The sequence below is a fragment of the Solea senegalensis genome, linkage group LG13, assembly GCF_019176455.1.
Source record: "Solea senegalensis isolate Sse05_10M linkage group LG13, IFAPA_SoseM_1, whole genome shotgun sequence".
Lineage (NCBI taxonomy): Eukaryota > Metazoa > Chordata > Actinopteri > Pleuronectiformes > Soleidae > Solea > Solea senegalensis.
The window spans coordinates 6,656,044-6,683,723 of record NC_058033.1 but is presented as its reverse complement, the minus strand read 5'-3'; the positions used below and the strand labels follow the sequence as shown (position 1 = coordinate 6,683,723).

Genomic DNA, 27,680 nt, shown 5'->3' with positions numbered 1-27,680 from the left:
GGCCTGATACTAATTCTGAGTATCGTACCCGCTCATCCCGGGTGTGTGTGTGTGTCCTGTTATCAAACACATGTCTGGAATTGTGACATCTTTGGATAAAGGAGGAAAGTTTTCTTAGTTCAAGCGAGTGCTGGTTTTTTTTATGACTTTCACCTGACTTTTTTATATTCACTTTTCTTCCTGTAACAAATTTTATGAACCCTACAGACACTAAAATGTCCTCTTTAGACCCTGGATGCTCGGGTTTAGCATAAATTATACTGCATATAAACTTACATGGAATGGTATGCCATGTATTACGTTTTTATGGTATCAATTTCTCTTCTTTCTATTTTTTGTTTTGTCACACTATCTTATCTTTTACTCCACTCCCAGAAACTGTCCAGCCGCCCTCAGACTACGGTGATTATCGACCTCTATTGTTTTCAAGCTGTACGTATTCTCTGACTGAGTGGTTCCCAACCTTTTATATATGTGGCGACCCATGTTTTAAAGATGGCAAACACTTGTGACCCAAATGACTAATGAATGAAATTGTGACGATAGCAAATGTGTGCATGATTTAGCAATTAATTTAGCAATTATTTTATGCATGTTGTTTAAAACGATCATTCCTGAAGATTTCCTTTAAGATTTATTTCTTGTTGTGATTCATTTAGCAAACAAACAGTAGATCTTGAAATGGTCTGGTTTGCCCGTTAGAAAATAAAAATCATTAGAAATAGCCTTAAAAGTAGCAATAATCTTTATATTATGCACAAATTTCCCCAACTCATGATTAATGATTAAATGTGGGTCACCATATACAACGTTTGGGAACACCCTGATTTAAAATATTTCCTTGAGAAAAATGTATTTGGGGACTCCAAAAAAATCAAGTCCCGATCCATTTGTGGGTCCCTACCCAGTGTTTGTGAGTCACTGCTTTGAACGTGTTTGTAAAGCCCTGAGTAAATCTGTTTGAATGTCCTATAAAACATGAATATCGGACTCAGACGAGAGAAACACACACACACACTCATACACACACATGCGACATGAACCTCCCTCCTGCTCTCCAGTCCATCCATTCCCATTAAATCCCAGTGATTCAGTGACTGAATGACCCGGGCATAAAGGCCCGCGCCGGCAATAACCCTTGAGATGATCCCAACGTGCTCAGTCCATTCCTCACACCCTTCATACCTTGGTGATTTATCTCTTGTGCAGCGCACACACACACACACACAGGCAGACGAGCGGCGAGCTGAGCGACTTTCCAGTCCTACGCTGAGGCGCTTAGTGAAAGGTTGGAAGGAGGAAGCGGTCACCAGGTGGAGATGTAATATTGTCATTGTGACCCCTGGGAAATTTCTGTTTATTCAGTTTTGACTTTTCGTTGTCGTGGTTGTTCTTTCAGTTTTCTTTAACATTTAATCTTTGCTCAGGGTTTCCTTTTTTATTTTGTACTTCTTCCTAGTGTGTGTACCTTGTTTATTTTTTACTTCCTGTCCTGTTTTTCATCTCTAGTTGGCTCCCAAGTGGACTTGTGGTGCATTCTAATTGTAGTTGGAAGCCAGGTGGAGGAAAGTCAGATTTCAACAACCGTTTCCGTTGTTGTTTCAGTTCTGAATCTTTGCTTGTGGTCTCCTGTTTTATTTTGTACTTCTTCCTGGTTCACCTTGTTCAGTTTGACTTCCTGTCTTGTTTTCCCTCTTAAATTAGCCCTGACTCCCTACTGGACTCCAGTTGTAGTCAAAAGTCAGCATTTCCGAGCCTAGAAAAGTCAGGTTTCCAACTCAAAAAAAAAACACCGGCGAGGGATTGCAAGATAGCTACTGTTGATAATTTTACTGTTATTTGACAAAATGAACGGTAACTTTCTGACCTTTTCTGGTTAGCTGTCAGTCAAATATGCAGAGAGGTTCTACAGACTGCGTTTGATGAAGTTCCCAATGTTAGCAATTAGCAAAAAGTTAGCAATGAGTTATCGGATTTTGCCTTTTTCTTTTTAGGCCATCAACTGAAACAACTACGATAAGACAATGTAAAAATTTTCCAAATGATGTTTACGCCACATTTTCTATAAAGCAATTTGAATTCACTCGATTTTACTCCATTTTTCAGTAAAAGAACTTGTCAACTGACAAATTCAGCCCAGTCCCAACTGTCCCGGCTTGGCTCGGCTCGGCATACATGCTCTATCCTGCATTTGGATCGTTGATTTCATTAAAAAAAAAAAAACGTTAAATATAAGTCAGTGCACCCTCATGTCGTCCATCCCCTCCGCCCTCGTCCCCACTGCTCACTTTTTAACGTCGGTGATTGAGGAGCTGAACCTTATTGTGCCGCCGCAACTGTTGTAAATTACTCTGAATGAGAGCATCACATAAAAAGAGGAAATGGGAAAGTGCAGTGAGCCAGTTCGCTCCGACACCTTCCGCACTGGCCGGAAAACACTTTCTGCCGCACTTATTCGCGAGCGCTCAGCTCGGTCAGTCAGCGGAGCGTGCGAGGACTAATCTCCAGTGCCTTTAAATTACAAATGTGACCGCCTGTACCGTCGACATCATTACAAAGTATCGATTTATGACATTCCGTCTCTGTGGTTCCACTGCAGCTACTTTCCCTTTAACTTTTTACCTCGAAAACCTCCTCGACTTCACTTCAAGCCAGTTCATATATTCATGGTACACTATCTACAATCACATCCGTCAGGTGTCACGCCAAAACTGTTTCCCCAAGTGTTAACCAGTTATCAGATATCAGATATGAGTCACAGTGTAAGCAGGTTGTGAAAAATAATCAGATATGTAAGTATATGTAAGAGTGTCTGACCCTGCATACACGTACCAAATTTCGTTCCAATCCGACAAGTTTTGACATGTTTTTGCTGTTTTGCCCATTGATACCTACCTATCTCAAATAATGGATTGATCTGTTAAGAAGTCACTGAGATATATGTATCTGAACTTGTTCAATGGGACTGAACCATGTTGAAGTTAAACAGAAACTGTAATTTATCAGTGGGTAGAATTGTAACATAGCTGATCGTGTAACGTGGATCAGATCCAGATGAATAGTCTGACAGTAAAGTGTAATCCTGCAGATGGGGATTTTGATTAAAATTCTATATTTTGTGGCAGTTACTACCTGCAGTTGTTTTTAAAGATATAATTCAATGCTGTTGCTGGTTTTTATTTACATTTTATTAACAGTCTGTGTGATATATAGGGTTTAAAAAATGTTGTTCTCATCCCTAGTTTCTGCAAGTCTCTTAAAAGTGATCAGTGTACAAAGAAACAGGAAAAGTCAGTTGGAAAATGTACAGAACTGTTTATAATAACGGGCGTATTGTTGTCAGCACGAGAAATACACACATTTTAACACGTATGCTCTAATTTTCCTTGACTGGGAAATTGATTTCCGGGTATTCCTGGTTTTCCACAAAGCACAGGAATCCAAAACGGGTGTGAACACAACACAAAGACGTTTGCTACAACAACAGCTGTTTTTATTGTTAATCAATTTAAACTTGTTTCTTCTTGAATGACACAGTTAAGTGCTTAAAACTGGTGAACACACACACACACGCTCTTACTACAGGCTATTATTATTATTATAATAACAATAATAATAACATACAGGTAACAAGAGACTGATTCCTGACCTTCCATCCATCCATGTCACCATGACAAGCCGTTGTGACACTTGTGTGTCTTCATATATTGTGTGAAAGAGCACTTTCTTAGTAGTTTGGTCCAATTTTTGTGCAGCAAAGTTAATTATTGCCTACTGTGTGCAGTCGGCACACAAACACACACACACACATACACAGACTTTGTATTCAAGAAGCCTTGATTGCTTATGCCCTGCCCTGGAATGTAAACCCCAGCTGATTCAGGACACACACACACACACACACACACACGCACACACGTATAAATATATATATATAACAGCTGTTTCAGTGTGATGCACAATCACCGCGCCACTATCAGTTAAATTCACTTCCATTATCGCGCTCCCGCCTTAAGAGAGGAAATTGATTTCAGTTTCCATGTCATTGGAATAAAATATACTGATCTGGGTCAAATGTTGAATGTAAACAAAGAAAGAAAAGAACTTAAAGGAAGAAGGAACGGGCAAAATAGATGTAAATCTCGAGTAAACAATGAAAAAATCACACGGATTTTAGCCACTTTAGCCAGATTAAGGGTTTTTTAACGCGCACCCTCCGCCTCACACCAGAGTCCATTTAAAAAACAGTGATTTTAGCGCAAGGGATGTGCCGCTGCCACGATTTGGTCACTTTGTGTCACTCGGGTGAACCAGAGTGAAGGACTTCAAACGGCGAAGTCTCGAGATAACACATGTGAACTAACGAGAGGAGGCGGCGAGCAAATCAACAACTCCTGTGACGGCTGAGCTCAAAATCGCTGTTTCTGTCAATAGACTTTGGTGCAGTGTGATACACACCTCCATTACCTTTTTGGGTAAAGGCTTGAAGTGGAAAATTACACTGACATACATTACATGTTTTTAAGTGCTTTTTAATTAATATATTTGGTACTTTTCTACACATTTAATGAGCTACAGCTTGAGCCAACTAATTAAATGTATGCAATTCTAGTGCAGTAACCTTTTTGAAGATGTTTAATTAACTGGAGTATGCTAAGTACTTTTATTTATGGGAGCACTTAAGGTACTTTTATACATTTAATTAAGAGAACTTTAGGTACTTTCTAAAAAGTGTATGCCACCTGTAGTACTTTTATGTGTGTTTATGTTTATTTAACATGCAAACTTTTTTTGCATGTATGCAATATCTAGTACTTTTATATGTAACTTGAACACGTTGGGTACTCTTTAAATGTGAACAATATTGAGTACTTTTCAAATATATGGGATATCTCGTCCCTTTTTTACATGTTTAATTCTGGTACTTTTTAAATGCATGCAGTATCTAGCACTTTTATTTGTAACTGGAACATGTTGGGTACTTTTTAAATGTATGAAATAAAAGTAACTTTACATGTAACTACAAACCACAAACAACAATGAAGTTCCTCGGCATCCGGGCGTCAGCTGTATGTAAGTGCCTCACACAACTGCAAAATCCTGAATTGCCCCTTCAAACTGCCTGACAGCTGCTGTAAACAACAGTAGATGAGTGATGGGGGAAAAAACTGGGCTCATATTCAGACACTCTTTTCTTTCAGCCTCAGAGAAGATGTCGCAGCTGAGGCCTGTGAAGAACAACTGGACCTGATCCAGACTGTGAGACACACTTCTCCTGCACTTCACCGTTCACACTCTGCCATGATCACATGATCACATCTGATAAGGCCGGCAGTGCGGATCAGATCCTCTCAGGGTTTTAAGAGGAGGTGGAGGTGGCCCAGCCCAACCTGATTAACCTGAATACAATTTGGACCGGGGCCAGGCTGAGTCCGGTGTCATGTTCTTGGGATAACGGGGGTCCTGGAACATGTGTGCACGAGTGTGTCACAACCCACCCACACACACAGCCATGACCTCACAGAGGGCACCGACACACAGCCGGGACCTCATAGAGGTCAAAATTTAAAAAAAAACACACACAATGTGACTTCAAATGTCGCGCAAAGAAAACCCACAAAAAAGAGTTCAGGAGAATCTAACGTTTTTCGGGATATCGGTTGACACTACTTTGGGGAAAACGACGACGTCTTCTTTTTGTGTTTACCGTAACTCCTAGACCATTTGTGATATCTGGAAAATGTGACCCCCGCGACCGCGATGGATGGATGGACACTGGAAAGCAGAGAAATAGAGCTTTGCACCCATATACTTGTCATTACGGTAGCTTCTCAGTACCATGATTCCTAAACGGTTGAATAACTGCCAGATATGGAAAGTGAAAGTTATCTTGGGGAAAAATGTGGCAGAAGAACTCACTCATTTGAACTTTTTTGTGACAATTCTGCAGCCATAAAATCTCATTCAGTGGTATTTCAGTTCAGTGATGGAGTCATTCAGAACGGTCATGCAGGGAGTATTGAACGATTCTGTGAACAAACCTTTTTAAATGAACTGATTCTAATGATTCAGTTACCCAAAACATCTGATTCACAGGTCAAAAGATTGTTTGTGTGTTTGTGTCGTGTCTGACCCAGTCACTGAACTGAAATACCACTGAGCGGGTCGCGATTCGGCTCACGATCGCCAAAGTTGCTCTGCTGCTGGAAAACACGTCTGCTGCTTTGACTTTTTCGCTTTTCCAGACTCCGCAGACATGAAAACAACCTTCTTTTTTTTCCTCTTTCTTTTTATTTCTTAAACTCCATTCAAACCTGTTTCCATTGTTAGTCAAACCCACTGAGGGTGAAGCGTCGCTGTTCCAGGACAACGCCAGCTGCACACTTCAGCTGATTTACTGTACTTGGCGAACGCGGCGCCGGTGACTCAGAGCAGAGTGCGGGGAAGAGCAGTCACAAGGCTACACACACACACACACGGGTCTGCTGCTTGCTGCTGCTTTCCACTTAGGGTCTCACAGTTGGTCTGATTTATGTGCGTCTGTAACAGAAATTAAGAGCCCGCGCTGAGGTGAGGTCACGTGACATATACGGTGTGTTGATGCTCTGACCCGTGAGTCGTTCATTTGACATTTAAGCACTCGTAAATCTAAAACCTCGCCTGTCTGAGCATTTACTTTTGATGATATCTGCACTCAGGGTGGCACGATTCCACTTTTTTGTGCATGATACCCGATATCACAAACACTGCCGATATCATTTAACACCTTGAAGCTGTTGACGACACATTTGTGCTATTTCAAAGACAAATATTCTCCCAAACAAGGAACAAATATTCTTCTCCCATAAAGACGAAATAAACAGCCCACAACATGACTCAGCTAAAATGCTGTAGCTGCTTGTTATTGACATTTTTAGTTGGTTATCCTTGTTTATACTTATAATGTGAATGGTACACAACAAAAGAATGATAGCTGTGTTGTGTTGTGTTGTTGGACCTGGCGGAGAATGGTCACTTCTGGGCGACAACGGGAACGGAACGACAAAGAAACAAAGAAACAAGAAAAACCACAGCATTTTTTTGAAATCGCATAATCGTCACTTCAGCCTGGTAATGTGGACGCAGCCATGTTTCTGACATTTATGGCCTATTGACTTGAAACGGAGGCTTCATCCACATGTGTTTGATAATTATTGTCATTAATATTATGCTATGATTAAAGATATCGGTGTAAGTGTATATCAACAATCTCTGCTGCTGCCTGTATCAATGACATTGTTGTACTATGAACATGTCATAACTCATTCATCAATGTCTTGTTCCTGGTGTCTCTCCCCCCCACCTCTCCTTTGTCCCCACATTTTCCTTTCACCGCAACCTGTCTCGGCAGACTATGTTGTGATTTGGTGCTACACAAATAAAGTTGAATTGAACTGAATTGAAACAAACTCTCAGCTGTGAGGGGAAAGTGAAACTAGTACGTTTACATGCACAGCTTCATCCAGCTAAGGCCATAGTCTGACTAAGACAGGCAACTGGACAAGGTGCAGAGTCTGAGAAGAAAATCTGTGTGTTATTGGGTGTCTACGTGTGACTCCGCCTCTGTAGGTGGTGCTATATCTTTCTATAAGCTCGTGTGCATTGAATCGGTTTCCTGTTGACCTTCACTCCGACTCCAGTCTGACTAAGTGTACACATGCAGGAGTAATCAGATTATAAATCGCATTATCCAAGTGTTAGTCCAACTAAGACTACCTCAATTTGACATTAAGAAAACTGAATTATTGTCTTAGTCTGACTAATGTAAGCACACTGGCTAATTTCTTGTTACATTCAGAAATGAAGAAAACAACCAGGACAACTTCCTGTTTACACTGACACACAAACACAAACAGTGGACCTGAAAGGTCATATGATGTCAGTGTGGACGCTGATTGCTTCTGTCTGAACGCACAGTCGTGTGGATGGAGACACACACACACACGCCGCTGAAGTGTGGACTCATTTAAAGGCACAAAGAGGAAGCAGCGGAACCTTTAAAGAGTAGCTGGAGGCGCTGCACATGGCTGTGTGTGTGTACCTGGTATTCCTTATGTTGTGGGGACCTACACTCACATGGTGGGGACTCAATCAAGTCCTCGTAACATGTATTATTACATTTTAAGGTGAAGACATGTTTTAAAGTTAAACTGGGGTTAGGGTAAGGTTAAGGTCAGGGGTCAGGGTTAGGGATAGGTCAGTAGTAGTTATGGTTAAGGTTAGAGTAAGTCTCCAGGAAATTAAAAAGTCTTCAGGACCTTATCTGGCATAAACGGTGACCTTGTCAGGACCACTATAGTCCTCATGGAGACCAGAACCTGGATCCTGGGTTAGGGTTTTAATGTGAGTGTGCATGCATGTGTGCATGTGTGTGTGTCCATGCCACAGGGACAGAAAAAAGAGGCCGCTGGCCCTTTAAATGCTAAGATGGTGTCCTACAAGCTGCAGTTTTTGTGCCTCTTCCGTTTCCCCTCTCTCTCTCTCTCTCTCTCTCTCTCTCTCTCTCTCTCAAAAAAGATCACAGAGCATTTACAAGTGAACCCGAACCGACCTCACACACACACACACACACACACTATATATGTGTGAGAGAGAGAGACAGAGAGGGAGGAGAGAGGTTGTATCCGTGTCTGATCTTCTTATGTCAATGTTACAAACGCAGTGAGGTCGCTGTTGCAAAACTCTTCCAAATAAACACACACACACACGCACGCACGCACACGCACGCGCGCACAGGTTGAGCTGACAGTTACAGCCCCTCCGCTTATGTGCACCTACACAGGTACACACAGCCCCTCCGCTTATGTGCACCTACACAGGTACACCTCTCTCTCTCCTCCCTCCTTCACTTACTTTCTTGTTGCGGCTCTCCGTGCTTGTGTTGTGCATCTCGGTTGCCGGAGCTGTGCAGCAGCAGCAGGAGCAGTGGTGGAGGAGGTGGAGGTGCACGAGGGTGGAGCAGCAGCAGCAGTGGATCTGTACAGAGAGGAGAAGGTGGAGGAGGAGGGTGGAGGACTAGTTTCCCACCTTTACAGTCACTGTTCCAGGATCTTCTTTTTTTCAGTTCATGTCCGCAGCGTCGAAGGGAAATAAAGAAACCTTGTGTGTGTGTGTGTGTGTGTGTGTGTGTGTGCCTCAGTCTCTGTGAATCTCCTTCTCTCTCTGTGTCTGTCTCTTTCTCTGTATATGTGTGTGTATATGTGTGAGTGAGTGTGTGTGTGAGTGTGTTGTTGCCGTGTATTGAAGGGCTGGGCTCTCTCTCTCTGCCTGTTCCTCCTCCGCCTCTCCCTGCTTGTGACCCCACCCTGCGTCCCCACCCCTCATCTCTCTGTCAGTCAGGAGCTGCGCAGCCCTGCAGAGAAGAAGAAGAGAGGAGGAGAGGAAGAAGAGGAGGCCCGACACTGGCTGCAGGCATGAGGAGGAAGGAGAAGAAGTAGCTCCATACATGCATGATTATTCCTTATATTCCACCTCCGTACATTCATGCTGCTGCTGCAGCTGCAGCTGAGAACAGCAGGCACCCATGTCACCTTACTGACGTCATCCAGCAGGCTAATTGAGGACACTAAGGCTGGGTGGGGAGGGTGGGAGCGATTTAGACCAGTGCACACACTCAGTGTGCAGCAATGTGTTTTATATAGAAGAGAGAAAGAGGAGGAGATGAAAAACAACCACACCTTTATAGTAAAGATGGAGCAATTATTCATACTTAACGTGATCTTTCAAGGGAGGGAATGACAAGGAACAATAATAATATTATTGTAATGATCTGTGTCTTGTTTTATATAAAAGAGGGAGGGAAGAGGAGATGGTAAACAACCACACCTTTATAATAAAGATGTGGCAATTATTCATATTTTACATGATATTTCAAAGGAGAACATGGTTATTTATGTCACAGAGAATAAAAAGGAAAATTATTACTGTTTTTAAATCATTTTAGAGGTATGTTGTAATTATCTGTCTATAACAATGTGAAGGTGGAAAACAACCACACCTTTGTAATAAAGCTGTTTATACATATATATGTATAGAAATACACGTATGTATGCATATATATATACGTATACATATAAACTTAATAATAATAATCATAATCAAAGGAGAACAAAGAATATTTATTTGTCTCAAATAATGGAAAGAATTACAATAAAGATGTGGTAATTATTCATAATTAAAGTTCGTATTTTCAAAGGAGAACAAGATTATTTATATGTCACAAAGAACAGAAGTGAAAATAATAAGAGAAGAAAGGCAAAAGATGAAATATATAAACAACCACACCTTTTTAATAAAGCTATAATAAAGTGTATACATTCTGATTGACAGAAACAAATAGCATTATTTGTCACAGAGAATAGAAAAATATAAATAATTCCATAAGAAAGGCAAAAAAGAGAGAAAAAATATATATATTTTCTACATGTCCATAACACTGTCACACCTCTATGTTCCTGCTTTATATACATGAGGGAAGGACAACAACCACTCATTTATAATAAAGCATTGTAAGGGTCATTATATTTCAAAAGACAACAAGAGTATTTAATTGTCACAAACAATCGATTAAAATAAGAAAACCAAAGCTATACTAAATATATTATACTATACATATTAAATTAAATATATTGTATACGTATATTGTAACTACCTATCCATCTGTAACACTGTCACACCTCTAATTTTCTGAAATAAATATGAAATTTTATAATTTAAAAAAGAAAATAAATAAGATATAAGAATAAATTAGATGTAATAGCAAAAAACAACATAACATCGATTTTTCCTTCTATTTCTGCACTAAATACAACACATGTGCCTCCATTTTGTCTCTCAGTACGTTTTAAAACCAAAGTGTGTGGTATTTTTATTTATTTTAGTAAGTGAATCGTGTTTTTGCTCCTGAATTAACCATCCGTCAAAGGTTGAGCTTCATTCATTGTGGCTCATGCCTGATATCCTTAACGACATTTCCCATGATCCCTCCTGTCGGAACCGGAAATACAAAGCGGAAGCATGCGAAGGTAAACAAATCTTAAGCTAGTGCGTTGACACGCTATTAAAGATATAAATGAAATATAATACGTTAACGACATGGGTTTATTTTGAGACACGTTTTAATCTGTCGTAAAATATGAGTTGAAAGTTTTACTATATCGTTTACTTGGGTTACGTAAGGCATCGCTGTTGTCATGGAGATAGCTGTAGAAGCTAAGCTAACAGCGGCTGCCCTCTGTAGCTTAGCTTTACGTTTGAGTTAAGTCATGTTTTTCGTCACAAAACAAGTCAAACTAGACGTTTTTTTGCTTATTTATTAATCTAACGTCATACATACATACATACATGCATGATTGTCTGTTGTCCATTTGCTGTAAATGATCGAAAACTTTGAGCTGTTGAGTCATACAATATCAATAAATACGGTAATATCTCAGCCTGTAATTCTTAGAATCAATACCTGTGAAGGTTAGGAGCCATTCATTTGAACAATCTAATTTATTTATAAGATTACTGCACCTGTAACAGGTTTGAAGGTAAATGAATGCAGAGTTTAAAACAGCAAATATCATGAAAACATTTCAATAACTCTCAATCATTTTATTTCCACCTTTCCTTTCTTCACTTTAGACAAGTAGGTTATTATCACATCACTTATTCACTTAATCCACTTATATTATGGCTTAATCTATTGATTATTTGATTGTAATTCCCTTGCTATTGGTCTCTATTGGTGTGTCTTTGCTTTGTGTGATTGTGAACTGAATAATTGTCAGTGTTTATACCCTTTATGTGGCAGAAAATAGCAATTACGTTGAAAAATTCTAGTGGCAATTTTTTTCTTTTTTGGCACCGTATAGACCAAATGAAAGACATAATTTTGCATGTTTTTTACTTTTGTCTGTTGTGGTTTTAAAAAAATTACAGAATGCTGTTATACTGTTTCGTGCCTTTTTCCCCCTCTTATATTAAATATTACATTATGGCATCCGCTGTGTATGACACCTGACGTTTCTCTGTGTTAAATTGGTCAGAGTGAGCCGACAGGCCTGCGAGGATGGTCCACTGCTGGAGGAGCAGGAGACGGAGGGTCAGCGGCAGCTGCACAGCCTCCTGCTGCAGCAGCTTCACACTGATGTTGACATCGAGCGGTGAGAATCCATATACACACACTCATCACATGCAAATCAAGTCGTAATAAAATGGCTGCAATCTCACTTTGGAGTGACCGCTGTGTTTCAGATGTGTGGCCAAAAAGCAGTGCTTCGCCCCGGCAGCACTCTATCGGCCGTTTGGCGATCAGGCGGCTGGCGTGAGGAGCTTGTCCCAGTTCCAGGCCCTGCAGGACGGGGAGAAGGAGCTGGCCAGCCTGCGGGAGCTGGGCCTCACTGAGGCAGAGATCCAGCTGTGGCGGAGCAGAGACACACCAGAGGCTGGGGAAAAGGTAAAAACCTGAATATAAAGGAGGTTTATATTTTCTCCTGAAGATGGCTGTTGATTCCTTGAAGTGATAATTTGGTTGGCTGCCAGTACGGAAAAACATATTTTAGCCAGTTAATAAAAGACTTGCCGAATAAAATACACATGTTCTTAAATCTATTATATCTGTAGAATATTTTCACTGCTTTATTTCACTGTTAAGCAACCTTTCCTGAACCAAAGTCCTGAAAGTTTGTTTCTCTAAGATGAATCTGAAGGATGATTTTGCACAAGCACAAGCACAAGCAACAAAATAACCAGATTGAACTTGAATGATGGAGGCAACACTGGATCATAACTGCTGTGTGCCATGATGTGAGATTGTTGATTTTATCTATGGACTTTGGTGCAGGAGAGTGTGAGAGTTTTCACTGTGACACAAATCAGGAAAGGCTGTTTAATGGAGAGTGAAAGTAGTGAACATATTCCGAAGATGTCTTCAACCTAAGGAGGTGTTGATTTACGGGGCTAAAAAAACAGCTTTTTCTGGCGTATCGGTGTCAGAACCTCCTAAAACACAACTAAAAACACGTCACTCATCACATAAATCTCACTCAGCAAACTCACATTTGACCCCTGACGTTGTGTCCACACAGTCGCATGGTGTGTGTGCAGCTCCAGCAGCGAAGCAGCAGCGCCTGCAGGTGATCAGAGACAAGATTGACGCCAGAGCCGAGCTCCTGTCCCGCCCCCAGCGCTTTGCCGCTAGCCAGCCACTGTCACGTCGGGAGATGGAGATCGAACGAGCGCTGTTCCAGGGGAATGACCGCCTGGGTTTCCTCACCGCGCTTTACCATCGAGGTACAGAGAGTTATACAGAGTCTGCAGGTTGCATCAAAACAGTGTTATTTCTACTCATGAGACAAAAACATCTACATCTTAGCACATACAACCAGATTTGTGACTCCCACGTTTTTCAGAGTTAATTTAAAATCGTCCAGTGAGAGACAGCAGATCTTTCCGATGATTTTTTATTTTATTTTTTTTTTATGAAGAAACAAAGTGGAGAAACGAGCTGCTTCCAGTAAATGATTATCTTTAATTAAAGCAGCTTTAAAACTCAAACGGCAGATTAGACATGATAAAGGGAAGACGTAGAATGGTGTTGTTCATAATTAAAGTCTTTAAATTACAATCTCCACTCATTTAAATTTAATCGAAACCTTTAAATCATAATGAAGTTGGTTTAAACTTCAATTTAGAAAGGTTTATGTTTTAAATCAAAGGCACCAATTTGCATTTTTGCTTCAAGATGCTGGGGGAACAAGATGGGGATTCTTCTTTGTCAGAAGAAGCTACGTATAAAATTAAGTTTGAATAAATGTTTGTCTATTAACTGATTCAAATAGATATTAGGTGTTAGAGATGGGGCTGTAAATTAGTCGTTACAGGGTGCACAAATTTTGCTTTTGTCATGATTCATGTTGTGTTTTGGGGCACAGTTTGCCATCTTTAACTTTGAGGAACACCGGTGTATCATGCATGTGGAAAAACCACGATAGATGACAAGTTTAAAGCCCTATTTAAATCTTCCATATCAGTAATCCTTCCTGGCTGATGTCAGTAAAGCTAACGGTGACCGGTTTACCATGGGTTAAAATGACCCCAGCTAATGGTAATCCCGTGCGAAGAGACCAGCAGGAAATAATGTGCAATCATATTCCGTCGCATCCTGTTTACAAGTAGTTTCCGGCGGATTTTCAAGCATAAAGAAGCGCTAAATTTTGCACTTGGCGGCCGGAGAAATGTGCGGCAAACCTCAGATGTTTTTCGGCAAACGACAAAACACCATTCTGAACAAAAAGAAGGTGGAAAGCACTTGTCAGAAGGAACAGGACTTCTGAATGCTTTAGGTAAGTGCCTATAGTTTCATAAGCACCTCACTATCTCGCAGGCCAAGCTCATGTGTGGCTCATAAAACCCTGTGTCCTCTGATAAAATGACATTTCTCCACCTATCCATTTAAAACTAATCGTGTCACAATATTACTGAAGGCAGAAAAGTGTCTATTGCAGCTTTAAAAAGGTAAAGTAGAAGAAATTGATGGATGGAAGTTATGTTCTTCTCCACAGATGAGGATAATCAGAGCAGCCAGCAGGGGGCAGCGTCCTCCAACCCGTTGGACAATCTGTACAGAGACGTTCTCGGTGAGAAGAGACTGCAAACGTCACGACAGGAAGAAACACCTGCAACACCATCATCATCATCGTTACATACGTCAACACACAGGACTGAGGACACGACAGATTGTCAGTCAGCCCCGAGTGACACGGACACGCCACAGCCGGCCACTCCAACCAAAGTAGAGATAAATCAGCCAATCGGCAGCCTGCGCGGAGCAGCGAAGGCGGGGTCAGAGGAGCCGTTCACGCTCAGAGGGGAGATCGAGACGATCACTGACGAGGAAATCCGGCAAAATCGCGATTCTGACGACGCGATACGGAACATCCCAAGGTTCCGGAACTACCAGGCAGGGAAACCCTCCAAGGTGAGGAACGACAGCGTGCCCCTGGAGTCTACGTTGCCTTTCTTCTCTCAAATTTGCCAAAAAGGTGTGGCTTTTCGAGACTTTTCCAAATTTAACGTTGTCCTTGTGCAGGTGCTGTGCGTGAAGAACCTGAGTGCGCAGGCCTCAGTGGCCCAGCTTGTGGCGCTCTTCTCCAGGTTCGAGCCAGTGAACGGGCCCCCAGTCGTTTACCGTCTGCTGACCGGACGACTGAAGGGTCAGGCCTTCGTCACTCTGCCCGGTGAGAAACGGCGCCACCGCCTGTGAGACCGGGGAAACTGCTACGATGTCACTCACTCTCTCACTCTCTTCTCTGTTGTTATTATTATTGTTAAACATATTTATTTTCCCCCTTCGACAGATACAGAAACGGCCCAGAATGCCTTGTGGTTGATTCACGGATACCGGTTGCTAGGGAAACCTCTGGTGGTGGAGTTTGGCCGTGAGCGACAGGAAGAGGAGAAAGTGAAGGAGACAAAATAAATGCACAAAACAAACATTGTGGATCATGGATGTGATTTTTAGTTTATTTATTTTTTTATGAATAAAAAATAGCATTTTTTTTGTCAATTCTTACTCGTTTGTCCGTTTCTTTTACACCACAATGTTTGTATTACTTTTAGATTGTTACTATAACAATAATGAATTTTATATTATATAATATATGATAATAATAATCCATTAGTCACACAAAAGGGAACTTTAGTTAAACTATAAAACAAAACCTAAAATAACAAAAATGTAAATAGAAACACACAAATTACATCAAATTCTATTAAAACTAAGGAGGATAAACATTTAAACTGCAGATTTAAAGGGAACATACAATAATGAAAATGAACCCGTGGCCCATGTGATTATTTTTATACATTAATATAGTTCAGGTTTATATTTAAATTGATATATTAAGACATATTTTTCATGGTTTGTTGTATGGTTGTATGGTTTTATAATAGGCAGATAAGCCTCAAATATGAAGTTTAACCTGAGACCCTTTAATTTAAGTAAAGTCGCTGAGCAAAAAATGTGACAAAACAAGGCTGAAATTTGATATTTGTATGTCACTTTAACATTTTTGTCTCGCACACGTTCAGTGTAATTCTTCTTTTGCACACTAGATGGAGCCCTTCATTCACTTTATGCTGCTTCAGCAGGAGACTTGACCTTTGTGCAGTTTCTAAAGCTCAATGAAAACAAACAATCCCAATAAATTTCACTATTATTCATATTTTCTTTCAAACAAAATTGTTTTTTTTATCAGGTTTACATTTGTTTTTTTAATTTGAGCTAAATTCAGCCTACAAATAATTCATATTTTTGTTTAAAAACGTGTATCGTTGTGCTTTTTTGTACTTCATCAGTGATCCATCTTTCCCGTTTTATTACAAATTGTTATTTATTACATGAAACCATTTGCTCTTAGATGTTTAATCTGTCTTCGTTTCCTCCTATCCAGGTTTCGCAATGATTTATATAATTTTTACACCAGATGGCAAAAAGTTGTGTCTTGCTTGTTTGTTTTTCAAAATAAAAATATAGTTTCATAATACTAGATAACAACAAAATTAAGAGGTAGCCTATGTAGATTTTACTTAAATTATTGTCTGTGAATGTGTTTTTGAGTCTTGTGTTAGTTTTTCTCTGTGTTTTCCCTCGTCCACTTATCTCGGCTGCTCTCGCGGTCAAACTCAAACTTGTGTATACTTTCTGACCCAGACTCCAGTTTCCCCTCTGAGCTCTTGTCACAAACGTGACCAAAGGTTACTGGAGCAATCGAAGCAGAGCAGAGACTGAGGAAAGACAGTGGTTTATATTTGAATATATGGCATCATTACAGGCTTGTGCACTGCAAAAATATTCTGAAATTGATCAACATTTCCATGTTTTAAGAGACAAAATTAAGAAAATGACTTATCACAACGAAAGAAATTCAGTTATGGAATAAATGTTAACTTAAAATCACTGACTTAAATCACTTCACTGACTTTAAGATTTTTTTTTCATATATTATTTGCACACACATCACTAATCTGTGACTACTGGCGATTAGAACAATTTCCCAGAAACAAGGCTCATTTTACTGTATTTAAAACCAATTTTTGCTGCGTAAAATACATGATGACTGATTAAACCTAACAATTATAAGCATTACATTACATTACATGTCATTTAGCAGACGCTTTTATCCAAAGCGACTTACAATAAGCCTTTTGTTTTTACATGAACTTGTTATTTTACCTTTGCTACTGAATGAACCTAAACTGCACTGCAAAAATTGATTTTCAAGAAAAGGTAAAATAGTCTATAATAAAAGGCAAGTTTTCAAATTGAACTAAATGTAAGAATATTTGGCTGTGTTACGTGTGTGTTATCTGACCCAGTTGTCAGGGTTGCACTTCAGTCTCACGGTCCAACTGTGAGTCAAACTCAAACTATACATCGATCGTCTGTTTGTTTAGGTCTTGTTTGCCTTCACTTCAGGGCTGTGATCACTTTCCCATCGTGTGTTGTTAAAAAACAGCAGCAGAACATCACCCGACACGCTCACAGTCTTTATATACACATTAAAAAAAAACCTCCTCTCATGACACTTATAGTATGTTCACGATGTAAAATGTGAATTTTGTTAGAAAATACAGAACAATCTCCAAATCAAAAACCAAAATGTCGATATAGAACTGATTTCTTCTGTCTTTACCTAAAAGGACACCAGAATGTAAAAATAATAATTTATGATGTGCAACACATTCATGTAAGAAATATTTGCATTTATTTCCACAGTAAAAAACTAAACATATTTGTGTTTAAATCAACTGAAGTAATGAAGAAAATACAAAACAAAACAAACACAGAGAAAGACAGAGAGAAGAGAAACACATTTTTGCATCATGTCGTGTGGATTAATAATCTCTGGGCTGATAAGTGCTAATCGAACCGAGTTTCAGGTGATACCTGACGCGTATCGTGAGAACTGAGCGTTCAGATCAAACATCAGGTTTGTTTCAGATTCCCAGTGAAGGTTTTGTTGACATACACTGTTATGATAATATAATAATAGAATTGAATCATCTTTTGTCTCATTTTAAATGTTAAATTAACCAAGTTAACCAAGTTGTGTTCCAGTTGTACTGACATGTCGTTATTTCCAAGTTAAGAGTTAAGTAGTTTCCCATTAGATCACCCCGTGGAGCTGAGGTTTCAAATTGTGGACGGCCTCCAACTCCTCATGTCTTGATGGTGCGTTCCAATTGTCGTTGGAAGTCGTGAAATTCCGAGTTGAAGGAACGCCTCAAGTTGTATTTCCAACTGGAAAAGTGGGACCAATCTAGTTCTTGAATTTATTAGGGTTTTAGACAAAGTATGTTATTAACAATGAAAATATCAGTGTCACGATTCTCTACTCATCCGTGTGTGCACGCGTTAAAACACATTTATTACTTTAATGCGAAAAAAATACATCACAAATATAATGGTGCAAGGCATCATTTGTGTCATCCTGTACGTTTTTTAAACATAGTTTTTCAGAAAAGATACAAAAAATGTTGATGTAGTCTGGTCATTTCAGAACATACATAAATACATTGAGTGGATCTTAAGTTGTCAGTGAACACGGTAAAGGTAGTGACATCACACGTAGCCTGTGATGTCATATCCTGACGCTGTTGGCTTCTTGGCTCCCTGGACTCCATGTGTACTGGAATGGGAGTCGTCACTAGTAGTGCGTAACAGAGTCTGCCCCCTGCTGGATGCGTTTATACCCCCCACCTGCAGCGTGGGGTTGCGGTAGACCTGCGAGGTTGTCCTTATCCCCGTGCCGGAGATTCCGGCTCCTCCTGGGTATGGATACCCTCCGGCGTGTCGTCTACCGCGGACGCCGTCCTGCTCCTCGCAGCACGACAGGCACAGCATCCCCCCGCCCAGCATTGAGATAAGCGCTGAGGCCAGACCCACATACAGACACTCCCCAAGCTCAAACTTCATGCTGGAAGGCACATTTGGTCTGTAGAAGGTCTGGACCACCTCGTGTGTGGTCCACGCCACAGGTATGAGCGCCAGAAAGCCGGCAAAGAGGAATAATCCCCCGCCGGCTCCAGCCACACGACTCTTTGCCGCACCTGAGCCCTCAAGGCAAAGAGTGCACTGCATTCCCAGAGCTGCCATGGCGATGGCAAGGATAGACAGCACCAAGGAGATGACCATGAGGGCACGAGATGCCTGAAGGTCAGAGGGCAGGGCCAGCATGGAGTTGTAGGTCTCACACTGAAAAGCTCCCGTGCTCTGGTAGACACACTCCATCCACAGGCCCCTCATATTCGCCACGGCTGTGACAATGTTGGAGCCGATGTGGGCGGAAATCTGCCAGTACGGTAGCACGGTGGCCACCAGTGTTCCCAGCATCCCAATCAGGCCCAGGAAGAAGCCCATCAGCTCCAGAGCTGTTGACGCCATGGCAACGACTGTGTTGGAGGACACCCACGAAGAAAACATAAGATAAAATAAACCACAATAGCATTAAAATCAGGCTCTGCAACAGACTTAAACCAATGGTTTAAACAAAATAAATGTAAAATTTGACGTTTTCCAGGAAGGGTTAGCAGTTTCTGTGGTTTTCACTTCACCATCCATGTCATAATATGAGAAAAATATCTGATACTTTTCTCACTTTCATTTTAACCAACATGTAATTAGCCTCACAACAACAGTCTATAGATATTATGAACTCCATGTAACTTTTACTACATATGACTCAATAGTTGTAGCTTCAGTTTAGCCAACTTGAACTAGGTTAGCTAGTTTTAGGTCTGGCTTTTCTAATTGCCCAGCAGGCTAATTTAACCAAATAAGCAGACGCGACCCTCATGTGGAGGATTAAGCAGGAGAAGATGAATGAATGTTAACTTTAACTGAACTTTAACTCAGTTATGGCACTTTTCCACTCGCATGACTCGACTTGCCACGGCACGGTTATTTTGCTTTCCCAACAGTGATACTACCTGGTGGGGTTTTTTTAGAACCTGATCAGGCAAGGTTCCAAGCGAGCTGAGCTGATACTAAAATGTGACATCAACAGACTGCCGGCCACTAATTGGTCAGAGAGTGTCGTCACCAAAGAGTCATGAGTGCGACATCCGATACAAGAATCAAAGCGAAAGATGCTGAACTGTAGATCAGATAAAAAGACTTAAAAATCAATGAAACGGTGCGTTAATCTCCAACATTTAAGCAAGGAAATGTCTGATCGTGAGCCCGTTCAGTGCTATTTCAGTTCAGTGACTGTGTCAGACGGAGTCTGTGCTCCGGTCATGCAGGAAGTACTGAACCATTCTGTCGACTGATTCTAATGATTCAATTACACCAAAAACAACTGCTTTACTTTTTAAGTCACTATTAGGTGTGTTTGTGTCGTGTATAATACAAAGTAGGGGCAGTATTTTAGGGGCATGCAGCTGCGCTGTGATGACTCCGCCCACATTGAGGGTGAACTATGAAATCATGGAAAACCAACTAAACCGCATCGAGGCGAGGCGGCACTATGTAGTGGAAAAGCACCATTAGTTTTCCAGTCTTTTCAGTATGAGTGTATGACACAGAAAGATCATGTAAATAAAATAAGAAATTGTAATAACACTATTGTTATTATTATAATATTATTATTATTATATTGCCTCAAATTCAAGGAGAGAATTAAACTTACTTAATCTCTGGGGCAAAGTTCACAAAAACACACGCAACACAAATAAATCTCAACTCAGTCCCTGTAGAACACCAGACTGCAATAACCTCCCGGAAAATAACAATAACTGTGCATAAATGTTGTAAAGAGCATTTCAAATCCCATCTCTGGTTTGTTTCAGCTTGTCATTAATCTTTTTGTGACTTCTTGCAATTAAAATTCTCAGATTGTTCCACGAATTCGGGTTAATTTGTGCATTCCATCGGAGAGAAACCCCCACACGTACACTTACATGCGTTACCTGAGTCTGCTGCAGACTGTCGTGCAGGAGCTGCAGCAGATGAGGAGAACGAGGATGAAGGTAAAAGTGGAGTCTGAATAGTTTGTATTCACCGCTGGTCTCAGTGAAGAAGCCGCTTCAGAAGCTCCCACAGTCGGCTGAAGAAAAACACACTTTTTCTTCCCGTTTCTTGTCGTATAGAAGTCAGATTCTCTCCTCGCACCTTGACATCGCCTCAGCTCGTGTTTTCCTCCTCCTGCTGCTGCTGCCTCTGCTGCTGCTTTTAAATGGCTCCTTCTCTTCTGGCTGCATTAGGACCAAATGAATCCAAAACAACAGTCAGAGCATATGCTACTCGAGAAGAAATACAGTCCTTTGTGTCGAGCGTGCGCCGCCTGTTGCACGGGGTCGTTTTAACCTCGACACAACAACAATAATGCGGGGACAACAGTCGTCTCCCCGGACACCGACGCTCGTCTCTGTCTGTCTCAGATGTTCTGCTGTGTGTTCTGTCCCTCATCCAGACCTTCACCTCCTGTCATTTGCACATGCACTGATACTGACACATCCTCACTGTCATCCAGGTTAATCATTCCCTCCTTTTTTTTCCCCCAAACCAAAAACAAACAAACTAGACCTTTGGCACTTCAGCTCGCTCCCCGAAAAACAACCCAAAAAAACCCTGTTTCATTAAGCAAAATATTTTCATGTTCACATACATGCTAATTCTAGATTGGGAAAAGAGCTCAGTAATCCTTTTATGTGTCTGCAGAAATCCCCCATTCCCCAGAAAACCCAGCTCCTATAAAGCCTTTTCTGTATTTTATTTTAATTAAAATCAGTGAAATACGACGCCCTGAAGCAAGAGGGCGAAGAAATGGTGGAAGTGTTTCCAAGAGAATGTTTAAATTTTCTTTTAATTTACATATTTTACTCATTAAAAAGAACATTTCATGTTCTGTTCTGTAGACTTTTCCCACCGTGTGGCTCATAAAATACTTTTGTCCAATCCCAACCACTTTTTTTGACATCTTTATTAAATTTTTTAAAAGAAAATATCAAAATTAATTGAAAAGGTTTTCATTTTATTTATTTTTCTTTCTTATGTATGACTCTACTTAATGATAAATAGTATATCATTTTAGCCAAAAGATGAAAAATGCTATTCAAACCAAGTTTATTTCAATGCGTTTACACATATTATTTTTCTCTATTATTTTAATTTGTGCACTTGCACTTTAATTCCTAAAATATAATAAAAACAAGATCAAAAAGTGTAATGATGAGTCAAATATAACATTTTTATGATTGTGTAGTCAGCAAAAGCAGTGATGTGTTTTATTCTTTTTGTCATATAAAAACAATATAAAATCCAACAAGATAAACTTTTCTGGGGCGTCTTCCAGACTCGATTTGCACTCTGACAGACTTTCAAATTCTGGTATAAAAACATGGTCAAAAAAGTGCTGATGTAGGTCAAATACCATATTTAACCTGAAAACTCATCATTGTACAACTACATAAAGAGTTTGAGTGAGAAGACACAGTTTTAGGTTATTAATTGTTAATTTGCCTTTTTCATTTACAATTTGCTACATTTATTCTGTATTGTATTCACTTTTTCATGCATAAACAACATAAATACCACAAATAGTTGTTTTTAATTACTCTATACCTACTTATTTGCAGTTTGCAACAAAATACTGAGAATTTATGACTTATTCAACGCGACAGAAAAACTCAGCCACTGCTTGCTATGGTGTGAATTCCTCATGTAGAAATTAAATCAAGAGTTAGAGTGAGAAAAAAGTACAGTTGTAGGTCATTCATTTGTTCATTTGCCTTTTTTGTTAACAATTTTCATACTTTTATGCTGTATTGTATTCACTTTTTCATACATAAACAAAGTAAATATGAGAAAATTATAATTTCCAGTTACATGCTGCAGACTCTATACCAACTCAAATATACAAAATATACCAAGAATTGATAGATTAGATAGATGTGCTATCAGTGCTTAAATAGACATATATCCATTTTCATATATACAATTTTTCACTTTCAGTTCATGAAATAAAATAAAAACATGGTCAAATCCCATGAGAATCCCTCATTTTGAAACAAAAAGTGAGAAAAAACAGTAAATATTTAGTCTAATATATAATTTACTAGAGTTTTAAGTCATTAAATTGTTAATTTGCCTTTTCATCTATAATTTTTATACTTTTAAACTGTATTTATTCTCTTTTTCATATAAAAAACTATGTAAATATGAAAAATAAAAATTTCAATGGCACCTTCCAGACTCTATATGCACTGTCACAATATACAGAGAATTTACAGTTTATTTAAAGTGACACCAAACTTGGCGGCTGCTTTGTCATCCATCAATCTGGTGCTGGGGATGAAATCAAAAACATAAAATAACACTTACCATGTCAATATTTGGCTTCTGACGACACATGAAGATCCCATTTTCACTTTTAACCCATTTTTGTTCCTGCAGATCTGGATCCTAAAGTTGAAAGTCCTAAATCTCTGCTCTCTAATCCCTGTAACCAGCCCCTCACATGGCAGCAGCAGCAGCATAATAATGGGATTACGGTGTAATCCAGTCACTTCCCCGTTATGAAACAGAATGAAAGGGCATTCACGGAAACACTGAGCCATTATTATAAAAACACAGAGGGCCATTATTGTGGGAAACATGCTGCATGTTAATGTGGCAGCTCAGGTCGCTCTGAACACGCTGCTGTTACCACCCTGGTTTCTCTGGATTTAATCATCTATAAATGCAAAGAAACATCTGCATGACTGTCTCTTTATCCCGTAACTGTCCAGTGGTTCTGTTTCCAGAGGACACCAGTGTGTGCAGTGCCCACTTTGACTTTGTTTGGAAGAGAAATCAAACAGGCACTTATGAATAGTTTCATTTAATGGTGCAGAAAGTGAAATTAAAACATCAGAATCTTAGATTATAAACAATTATAAACAAATAAGGAAAGGATTTGACAGTGGGACATAATTTGCAGCAGATACGTGTCACTTAATGTCACTTTTTTTAATTTAATGTTTTAAACCAACATCATTTATTTCCATACATATCAAATATTTATGATTTTGTTTTTTTAAATTTAACCCTTAAATTGCCAATTTTTTTGTCACGATGCATCAGAAACAATGATTTGAATGGGTTACAATGAGGACATTTTTGTTCATAGGTGTGTTAGTGTGAGTATTTTTTGTTTACCTTTTTATTTTATGGTCTAAAAAACTCAATAAATGAATTATTTTCAATATATTTCATGCAAACTGGATTATTTTTGGTTTGATTATTGCAACAGAAGCATTTTATATTTTTTTTACAATGTCACATTTCATAAAATACTCACCTAGAGCACCAAAATGTGCTCATGAATGAAAATTAAAAAGCTATTCAAATATTATAAATTATATTAAAAAAATACATATTTTTCTTGTTTTTAATATTTTAAACCATCATCGATCCTGTTCATCTATAGCTCAGTGGGTAAAACCAGTACCCCATGTGCAGAGACATCATGGTCTCAAGTTCAACTCCACTGGCTTCTTGTATTCAATTCCTTTTCACAAATCTATCCATCATCTACCGCTTTATCCTCCACTGGAGGGTCGCAGGGGGCTGCTGTGCCAATCTTAGCTGAAATAGGGCGATGGGTGGAGTCACACCCTCTGTTATAGTTGTTTTTCTATGTTTTTAAATAACAACAATTTCAGCTGCTATTTTATTTTTATTTGTTCAACGACATGAACGTTGACTAATTACAGGTGGAGCTGCTCCTGCACAGAGACACACTGATTTAAAAGCCTTTGTGTACTTTGCGTGACTTGGTACATTCCACTCCTCCCCTCTGTGTCAATCTGTTTGGAATGTTCCACTTCCTTTGTCGGAGACGGTGCTTCTTCTACGCGGAGACAGGAACGGGAAGAAGACGAGGAGCAACGCGGGTAAACATGTTGTCCATGTGTTGTCCAACGTGTGGTAACTGCTGTCTAAAATGACCCACACATTTCTTAGACTCTGTGTTCACAACTGCTGTTATCATCCGACCTGAGCGATCCGATCACACCTGCTACTGCTAATGTGATGTCAATGCTCCACAATGTGGAGTCCACAGTAAACACACGTGTGTGGTCAATGCGATAGTATGTCGTCAAAGCTGTCCAAATATGAACTTTCCTAGTATAGTATGTCATCAAAAACGTTCAAATATAAATTGTCCACACATGTCATCAAAAAACTGTCCAAAATGTCTTAAGAATGTCCGCAACAAAAATGTCAATAGACCATTAAGATTATTCAGAATGAGTATATAGTCTGGCCAGTAGGGGTCAGGTTATTGCTAATGTGACGTCACTGCACAGCAAACACACGATCACCGTCGAACCATGTGTTTTCAAAAAGTGACTTAGTGTCAAATATGTCATTATATAGTACTGTCAAAATATAAACTGTCAAAAAGTTTCCTAGTATAACAAAAAGTTAACATATGAACTGTCTAAAAGGGTCCTCATATGTCGTAATAAAAACATGTTTATTATTTAGTAAACTGTCCAATTATAAAATGTCAAACAATGTCCAAATATAGTATGTCAACAAAAATGTCAATATACCATTAAAACTGTTAAGAATCAGTATCTAGTCTGACCAGTAGGGGGCAGGTTAAGTAAAAAAAAAAAAGCTGTTCAGAAGCAGTGGTTTAGTAGAATTTCAAAATAAACGTGTCCGTGTTGATATGGATCAATATATAGTTGACAATAAAAAGGTTTTCATGTGTTTTCCTCACATTTCTTCACTCATTTACTGCAGTGAGCACATTTGAACACTTTAAAGTGGACACTGCTTTGTCTCATCATGTCCTCTGACTGAAAACCTGCAAACAGCTGCCGTTAAAGGCACAGTTCATGAGTTTTCAAGTGTGGTTGAATGAGGTCATTATCATCAGAATTTAGGGCAATAAGAAAAAAAAAAACAAGCCATGACTTTCCAGTGAAGAGTAAAAAGAGGCTTTCTGCAGCGCTGTCACTAAATACATCAGAATCCTCTGTTATCCTCTGTTAATATTGAGATTTTACAAATGTTTTCAGGATTTTAAAAGTCTTTGTAACTGATCTACAGCTTTGTTTGGAGCAGGGCTGAGCTGCCAGACCAGGAGCCAGGACCGGGAGCCAGGACCAGGAGGAGCTGGAGGAGGACGAGGACGAGGAGCAGCGGGGACAGGTGTGTGGTAACTGCTGCTTAAAAATGATCCACACATGCATTAGATGTTCTGTTGACGCTATGTTCACACCTGCTGTTAACATCCGACCTGAGGGATCCCATCACAGGTGTTCAGATTACACCTGCTAATGCTAATGCAACGTCACTGCTCCACAGCAAACACTCACCTTTCATTTCTCTTGGAAACCTGGAAATAATGATTCTCAAATGTCTTTTTTTTAATCCACAAACCAAAAATTATTCAGTTTGAATTCTTTCTTTGTTAAATGGAACAAAGAAACAGGAAAATGTTCAAAATTTGTAATAAAAAAAACAATTCATCTATTATTAAAGTATTTGACAATTCATTTAGAAATGGTTTAATAATGCAGTAATCTTTGCATCTCTACTTTTTTATATTTTTAAAAATAATCATCAGAGACACCATGATGCGATTTATCACGATATTTGCGATATACTGAGGTAACAGCGCTACTGAAAGTGAGCTCTTGGCACCATCTAGTGGACGGAAATGTTCATTTATTTAGTTAATTTTTAATGACGTTTATTTGTAACATCAGTTTAAAAAAAAGAATACGCTATATTTCACTGTAGTAGTTTTTCGACTAATAATTCACTCTAACAGCGTTACATCCTGCGTGCAACCATAGCAACCGCAACAACATTAGCTGGAAAAGCCGCACTATTGTATCGACGCAGTTTTGTTGCCGCTTTCCCGTCAGAATAGGCAGAAAAACAAATAGCTGTAGGGGGCACTAGCATACAAGTCAAGGAGGTCGAAGCTTTTCCGGTCAACTGTCGTCATTAGTCATTATCGACAGATCTCGCCGTGTTTACCCATATCCCATAATACTTTCGAAGCTGATATCTGCCCATAGCGATAATATTGAGCATCCCAACACAATTCCATGTCAGGTGGAAACTCACAACTTCTTTTGTTTTTTTGAAATTAAATCAAGATTTGTGATTTTCCAGCTTCTTAAATGTCGACATTTTCTATTTTTTTGCTCCATAAAAACAAAGAAATCATTCAAACTCAATAATTTTTTTTTGTCATTTCCACGTTTAAAAAAATATACCCTTGTCGACATTTTCTGGAGCAAACCATCACTCTTTCACCTGTGATTTCATCACCTCACGCGGACATTAACAGCACTTGTCAACAGAGCCTCTGTTAAATGTGTTCACATCATTTTTACATTGTTAACAAGTGAAAACTGTGGACGAGTCAAAGTGAAAACATTCAATCAATATATACACCATTAAATAATGACTCACATGTGTCTCACATTCATTCATTCACATTAGAATTCAATACAGAAATGTGTCATAAATGAAATAATTCATTAAATAGTGAAGAAGTTAGGTATGTTTTTTTACATCAAATGAATTTGGTATTTGAATGAATGAATGACACATTTAATAATGAGACATTTGTGTATTT

The 27,680-nt window shown here is 39.4% G+C and overlaps 3 protein-coding genes across 5 annotated transcripts in view; 1 reads left to right on the top strand and 2 right to left on the bottom strand.

Annotated features, from left to right (window-relative positions):
* The window catches only part of klf8 (Kruppel-like factor 8), a 61,871-nt gene extending 52,878 nt beyond the window's left edge, over positions 1 to 8,993 (bottom strand). The window contains exon 1 of the mRNA XM_044041581.1: positions 8,893 to 8,993. Coding sequence (XP_043897516.1) covers positions 8,893 to 8,928 — 36 coding nt within the window. The 5' untranslated portion in view covers positions 8,929 to 8,993. The remainder of the gene's footprint in view (positions 1 to 8,892) is intronic.
* Positions 8,994 to 10,842: 1,849 nt separating this feature from the next.
* On the top strand, positions 10,843 to 15,524 carry rbm41 (RNA binding motif protein 41). The gene is made up of 7 exons (XM_044041248.1): positions 10,843 to 11,063; positions 12,072 to 12,188; positions 12,280 to 12,481; positions 13,113 to 13,317; positions 14,589 to 15,004; positions 15,116 to 15,263; positions 15,384 to 15,524. The coding sequence occupies exons 1-7, from the start codon at positions 11,056 to 11,058 to the stop codon at positions 15,503 to 15,505; spliced, it is 1,218 nt and encodes a 405-aa protein (XP_043897183.1). The 5' UTR covers positions 10,843 to 11,055; the 3' UTR covers positions 15,506 to 15,524.
* Positions 15,525 to 17,877: 2,353 nt separating this feature from the next.
* On the bottom strand, positions 17,878 to 23,634 carry cldn2 (claudin 2). 3 transcript variants are annotated; one of them, XM_044041454.1, is made up of 3 exons: positions 23,411 to 23,634; positions 20,989 to 21,282; positions 17,878 to 19,479 (listed from the first exon to the last, which is right to left on the bottom strand). In XM_044041454.1, the coding sequence occupies exon 3, from the start codon at positions 19,469 to 19,471 to the stop codon at positions 18,650 to 18,652; it is 822 nt and encodes a 273-aa protein (XP_043897389.1). In that variant the 5' UTR covers positions 19,472 to 19,479; positions 20,989 to 21,282; positions 23,411 to 23,634; the 3' UTR covers positions 17,878 to 18,649. The 3 variants fall into 3 exon arrangements, with proteins under 3 accessions (XP_043897389.1, XP_043897388.1, XP_043897390.1); XM_044041453.1 differs by having other exon boundaries at positions 20,998 to 21,282; XM_044041455.1 differs by lacking the exon at positions 23,411 to 23,634 and having other exon boundaries at positions 20,989 to 21,889.
* Positions 23,635 to 27,680: the final 4,046 nt, after the last annotated feature.